Source organism: Gavialis gangeticus, unplaced genomic scaffold (genome assembly GCF_001723915.1).
Source record: "Gavialis gangeticus isolate Ggan-Ray unplaced genomic scaffold, GavGan_comp1, whole genome shotgun sequence".
Taxonomy (NCBI): domain Eukaryota; kingdom Metazoa; phylum Chordata; order Crocodylia; family Gavialidae; genus Gavialis; species Gavialis gangeticus.
In genome coordinates, this window is record NW_017729004.1 from 37,134,495 (window position 1) to 37,140,493 (window position 5,999).

Below are 5,999 nucleotides of genomic sequence, written 5' to 3' on the forward strand. Positions count from 1 at the left end.
CCCCCCCTTCCCCACTCCTAGTACTTACCAGCTTGGAGTGGCTGCGGCTCCCTGCTGCAGCCACTGGGGACTGCCCGAATCATCAAAGCTCTCCGAATCTTTGCCAAAGTATCAGAGAGCTTTGAATCGATTCAGACCTTTAAATTGGTCCCCTGATTCAATCTGGATTTGGAGATTCGGCCACTGAATCGGGCTGAATGTCCTCTGAACCAAATCACCACCCGAAGCTTCGCACAGCCCTAGTGAGCAACGCATAGGGCCTGAGGTTCTACTAGTTCATGTCCTGCATCCAGAGATCATTATTATAGTGACGTGTGTTTGTAGGATTATTTCTATCTAGTCACACTATTAAGCTACCAAGAGTGTAGCCTTCTGTATAGAGGTTGTGTACAGGTTCTCCAATATGTCACCGTTGGTTGATCATTTGGAAACCGGGGAGTAAATGATCTTTGCTTTACTGAAGTAAAATAAAACAAAATCCATTGTTTTCAACAGAAGGCCAATATTTTTGGATGTATTGAATAAATTTATAAAACTTGTTCACATTGTTATGGTTTATTATTAAGTTAGTAATATACACACAACAAAAGGTACACCTTCTCAAAAGACTCATTTACTCAAAAACAAATAAGTTATTTACAGGAAAAAGAACTGTATGTAGACAAGGCAGAGACACTTTTTTGCTGTGTTTCTAAATAATATAGCTCCAAAAAAACAGGTTCTAGCATGAGGCTGCAGCATGGTCACATGAACCAAACCCTTTTTGCATGCTGGAATTATTATGTGAAGTTGGGCTCTATCATACATTAATTGAAAAAGGCCTTGCACTAGGTCTGTGAACATGCATATAGTAATTGCATAAGGCATATGGTTTCCTTGTTCCAAAATTTGAAACTTACGGGTTTACCAAAACCACCGTGTACGGCATGTACATGCATATTTTTGGTTTTTAATCAGGCACATGAGATGCATATACCCTCTTTTCTCTCTCTAAGGTTCACAAAAAATGTGTGACACATCCAGTGGGGGTTTTTTTGACAATTAAAATTAATCCAAATTATGACTTACCACAGAAACACTTAGCAGGTGACCAATTGAAATTATTAAGGAAGTTGTTTACAAGCACCATTTTCATGAAACTGTGGAGGTAAATAGTCTTCTGTGGTATGCTTTCTGGTTGTTGTACTATGGAATACAGTTTAAACATCACATCCCAGTACAGAGTCTGATCTTGCTTACTGTGAAATCTGTGTCAAAACTGCAATTAATTTTATTTGCAGCAGCATCAGGCCCAAAATATGGACTCAAATAAAAATAAGTATGTGGGCCACAGATGCAAAGCTTTCTCGTACTATTGTCCTCTCTATTTATAACTACAAAACAAATAAACTTCCTTTCTGAAATGTTCCCATCTTAGAAACTCCCATTACAGTTGATAGCAGTTGCATGAAAATATTACTAGGAGAATCTGTTGCCAGTGCTGCTTCATTTAGATAAGGCTTCTTTTGACATAATTCAAACACGCTATGGGCAATTTTTTACAAGTTGCATATAGGGTCAAGGAGTGAAAGGTGACTGGCAAGATGCTTATTTTGTACATTAAGCTAACACAAATACTTCCTCAAATATAAAATGCTTTGATCTCTATAAGCAAATGCCATATGTGTGCAGCTGTGACCCATGCCTCACAACTGTTGGAAGGTTAGAGAAAGGTAGCATATGAATTTCATGTCTGCATTCAATTTATGCTTTTATATTTAGCAGTTCATAATTTTATGTAATATTTTAGTTGTATGAAAAATATGCACTAGGGTTGAGTGATAACAGATTTCTTTGTGGTTTCACTCGACATTGTTTGGGTGAATGCAGAATCCTAAGTATTGCAGGCTGAAAATATGGGTTTTAATTAGAGCTGTCTGAGCTTCAAAATACCTGAACTCACATTAAGCTTGGCAGATGTTCAGAAATCTGAAGACTGCACAGAGCTGCTGTGAGTGAAGCAAGAGCCTCCTGTTTTCCAGTTTGTGACACATGCAGTTGCATCAATGATCAACAACAACACAATCAATTGTCTGCTGTGTGACAATGCTTTTTCTTTAACGGTTCCATGAGGTCACCCTCATATGTTAAGTAGTGCCTTACTCCAAGACCATTACCACTTGGAAAAACTGGCCTCTTCACAGGGTAAGGTTCTCCTCTACTTGGGTAAAGGCCAGAATCTGCCCCTAAAATATTTATTGTGTTTCAAGAGTTATAAGTCCCTGATTCTCATTATGTGAGTACAATATTAAACCCCACTGATGTTAGTGGAGTCTGTGTTGGGCACCAATTTGTTTGCATGGATCCAGTTTCACAATTGGTGCCAAAAAAGAGCACCTGGCTATATTCATCAAAAATTATGAATATGTTCAAGGATTTTGCTATATATTAGCAAAGAGAATGTAGCCATTTTAATCAGCAACACTGATGTTTTTACAGATAAAAAAAATAACCAAGAGAGAATCCAGCAGGTTGAAATAAAATGAATAACAACATAAAATGAAATACGAAAAAACATCAGTGTAACAAAAAAAAGTTCAAGTCTCCTCCTATGTAAAGCAAGCTACCACGACTTGTATTGTTTCTTAAAATTGGCATATAAACTTCTAAAGATTTCTGCCTTATTTTATGTGTATAAGAATATGCTAATGCAAGTGCTTGTGTGTGTGCTTATGGTTTTTAAATTATTTAATAATGTTCTGATTTTTTTTCTTTTTCTTTCACCTTTGGACTTCCCTTTTCTAGCTCCTACTAGGTATGGTGGGCTCTACAGATGAAATCCTACAGGAAGCTGCAGCTGGTTGCATAGCCAACATCCGCAGATTGGCTTTGGCAACTGAAAAAGCAAAATATGGTTAAAGTCTCAACAGCTTTTTCTGACTCCCATGCTTTACCCTACACTACATTTCGATATGTGACTCTCTGGACAAGTATCTAACATTCAAGTTTGGGAAACATTTAATTTAGGATATTTTTAAAGAAATCTACATTTAATTAAAATACCTATTCAAATAGGGTGGTTTTTTATCTTGATACTGTATTCATTGCACTGTATGTTTTTCAGAGTCTTCAGACATTTATTACTTTAAAAATACCATCTAAAACATATGAAAATTATTATTCATGGTTAATAATATAACTCAAATTTCATTTAAGACAAATATGTTTTCTGCTTTTGATAGAATTATAATAAATACATTTCTTCCTCACTGTGTGTGGCTGTGCAGTAATTCATGAATGTCTTGAACAATTCCCTTTCTGCTAAACCTTTGCCTAATCATCCTGTCATTATGGGTTTTGTCTTTTGATCACTTTCAATCCACAGGAGAGTGCTGAATGCAGATGCACCACTTTCACATCTGGTATTATATAAGTACTGCAAACAGCTGCAGTTGTAGACATCATTCAAAAATTATTCAAATTTCCCCTATCACCAACATCAGACAAGATAGTATATACTTTACTAGAGATGCATAAAAACTTTGATTAAAATTCACCAGATGTAGATTAAGAACAATACAGATGTGCATAGTTAATTTTTATTTTTACACATCATAAATATAATCTTGTTGGGATTCTCTAATGTTTACAACTTGGAACAACATTGTGTTGCTGTAATTGTGTTATATAGTTATTTTAAGTTATGTAGTAATTGTATAGAAAACTGAATTCAGAATTATTGAATTTACTTTCAAAAATCAACATCTTTTAATGTTAAATGTTATTACTATAGATGACAGAACTGTAGAAATCTACCTCAGACATTAAATTAACCCTTGGGTTTTTTCTATATTGAAGTATGTACAGTGCTTATCAAAATTCACAGGGGAAAATAATTAAATATTATAGAAACTGCTGCTTCTAAACAAGAAATTATGTACACTTTAAATAAAAAACAAAGTAATAAGTTATTTAAAATTATAGCTACTAACAGAGTTGACTTCTAAGAGAGCTGTATGTAAATTTATATATTTAAAATTAGAAACAGACCTACAAGATCATTACCTTTATTTAACTAGGAAAATGCTGTTGTTATCCATTTATTATTTAAAAGAAACAACTGTATTTTAAATAATTTTTTGCATTTTTAGCTTCTCATAGGATTTGAAAGCCTGTTTGAGTTTAGTAAGCAGAGCTCTGTTTCAGGAAAGTACTTAGGCATACCCTTAGTCCATGTCTCTTCCAAGAAGTGCTTAAGCAGGTGCCCATCTTTAAGCATATGGTTAAGTCTTTTCCTGAGCTGTATCCTGGGAGACCTTTAACAACGTTCTACTTAATAATATCTAATGCAGGCAATACCAAACTTGTCGTCCACACAATCAAGAACTAGAAAGGCCCTAAATGTTGATAGTATATCGAACCCAATGGGGATTCTTGTGGAAACAGACATTTTCATCCTTTTACCTGACAATTTGATGTCAACTGTCTGTGCAGCTGCTCTATTCTTGCTGCTGTAGCCATTGGACTCTAGTAGTGATTAGGCACATCTATACGTGCTATTAGTGCACAGCAATAAAACTGTAGACTTCGTTGCTGTGCAATTTATTGCTCCCAATTGCACAGTTTTACATGTGTACCTGGACTGCAGCACAATGAGCCAGGTCAGAGCAACCTCAGCTGACAGGTGGTCCTGGGGGGTCAGCCTGCCAGCCTGGGGCTGCTCTGACTGGGCTCAGTGTGCTGCGAAGAGACTAGCTGGGTCATGAGGGTGCTTCAGTGTCAAGGTATCTGGCAGGAAGCCCCTGCCCTGAATCGTCCTCATGCCCCAGCCAGCCAGGTCAGCATCTACATAAGTGCTGCTGTGCACAAAAACACTCCTGCAGTGGGGTAGTACTTGCACAGGTACTACACTGTTGCAGAGTTTGGCTTTTGTGTGCTCTGATAGGAGTACAGGCAGTCCTCGGACTTACGACACAGTTGGTTCCCAAATACTGCGTCTTAAGTTGCAACGTTGTAACTCAGAACCAATTTTCCCATAGGAACAATGTTATAAATGAGGGTTTGGTTCCTGAACCAAGGCCCAATACCTTATTTTTACCAAAAATAACCCAGTATTTTGTACTCGATCAATTATAGACAAGTAATACAGCTACATTAATGTATTTATATTGTAAATAGCAATCATATTGATTTGGAAGGACTTCTTTGAGGTGATTTTGCTGGACTTGTTGAAGGGCACAGGGAAACGGGCAGCACAGCAAACTTGTTCACTGGTGTGGCATTGCATCAGATCGAGTGCTGTAAAGTCGAAACCAATGTCAGAAAGTCGAAACAGTCAAAAGTTGATTTATAAACGTTGTAAGTGCTGTTCGTTGTAACTCGAGACATTGTAAGTCAAGGGCTGCCTGTACACATGTCAATGTTGAGACATTTACTGCATAGTTAATTAGTCAACTGTGAAGTGAACATCTTGTATAAATGCACCCATTGGGATCTAGACACATCTTCTGTGTAGATGGTTTTCATTTATGAATTTGTATAATGAAGAATATACCATGTTATCCAGAGGAAACATAGTAGTCAATGGCATATATGGGATGTGGAGTCCATTGCACATCACATCCATGTTCTGCCTTCCTAGCATCATTCAGGGCCTTAATTGCCTTCTGAGTAGGGGACAGTCTTTGGCTCTTGCAGGCAAGCATTTGTATGGCAGCACAAATGTTATGGAGACCAGTGACCATGTGAATACTATTCTAGTACATTTTCCATCTCTGTACCAAGGGTCTCACTGAGCAGTTTTAATTAAATGTAACTATATCTTGGTTCTGGTATCACAATGAAATCTTTACCATTCATGTCATGCTCCTAAGAAAACATATTTGATAAATGCAAGTATGTTTTATTCATGAATATTTTGGTGAGGAAGAGATTGTTCATGTGAATCGTTTTTTGGGTTTATGAAATGTATATAACAACAAAGGATGCTTTCTGTATAAGCGGGGGGGGGGGGGAACTCT

At 36.9% G+C, this 5,999-nt stretch overlaps 1 protein-coding gene across 2 annotated transcripts in view; it reads left to right on the forward strand.

The window, feature by feature from the left end:
* ARMC4 (armadillo repeat containing 4) overlaps positions 1-3,248 on the forward strand; it is a 247,586-nt gene extending 244,338 nt beyond the window's left edge. For both annotated transcript variants that reach the window (XM_019508240.1, XM_019508241.1), the window contains one exon: positions 2,785-3,248. In XM_019508240.1, coding sequence (XP_019363785.1) covers positions 2,785-2,898 — 114 coding nt within the window. In that variant the 3' untranslated portion in view covers positions 2,899-3,248. The remainder of the gene's footprint in view (positions 1-2,784) is intronic.
* Positions 3,249-5,999: the final 2,751 nt, after the last annotated feature.